The sequence below is a fragment of the Penaeus monodon genome, chromosome 33, assembly GCF_015228065.2.
Source record: "Penaeus monodon isolate SGIC_2016 chromosome 33, NSTDA_Pmon_1, whole genome shotgun sequence".
In the NCBI taxonomy this organism is placed as follows: domain Eukaryota; kingdom Metazoa; phylum Arthropoda; class Malacostraca; order Decapoda; family Penaeidae; genus Penaeus; species Penaeus monodon.
In genome coordinates, this window is record NC_051418.1 from 23343875 (window position 1) to 23344317 (window position 443).

Sequence of the window (443 nt, forward strand, 5' to 3'; positions counted from 1 at the left end):
GTTACATTTAACCTATGTTATTAACTCCTTGGACGTGGCTTCTCATAATACAGTGAAGGTGACTACAGAGAGCGAACATAAAGATTCAGGAATATCTAGATATTTCTTGAATTATAGCATAAATACAGATAAAACACACAACGACCGAATACATGTTCTACCCTCCTTTATAGCATGACCTTACACGTGGGCGCCTAACGAGATGCCATGACTCGGACTGGTGGTTTGCGCTGTTGAACTCGGTGGTTGTGAACGAGCAGCAACCTACCCCTGTCTGCTTGCCGCTAGCCCGTTCTTGAAGCGCTGATTTCGCAGAGAGGAATAACTTTCCAGTCACAGGGTCCATCGTGTATCAAGAAGTCATCAGGGCCATGGAGGAGAGCACAGTTTGCGGCTGTCCCTTGAGCTGGTTCACGAACGCTGTTGAAAAAAGTAATATCAGC

General features: G+C 45.8%; 1 protein-coding gene across 2 annotated transcripts in view; it reads right to left on the reverse strand.

Annotated features, from left to right (window-relative positions):
• The window catches only part of LOC119594154 (C-type lectin domain family 10 member A-like), a 5856-nt gene that overhangs the window by 2974 nt on the left and 2439 nt on the right, over positions 1 to 443 (reverse strand). The window contains exon 6 of one of the 2 annotated variants that reach the window (XM_037943224.1): positions 269 to 420. In XM_037943224.1, coding sequence (XP_037799152.1) covers positions 285 to 420 — 136 coding nt within the window. In that variant the 3' untranslated portion in view covers positions 269 to 284. Of the gene's footprint in view, positions 421 to 443 lie in introns of both variants that reach the window. The other variant, XM_037943223.1, reaches the window with a different exon arrangement.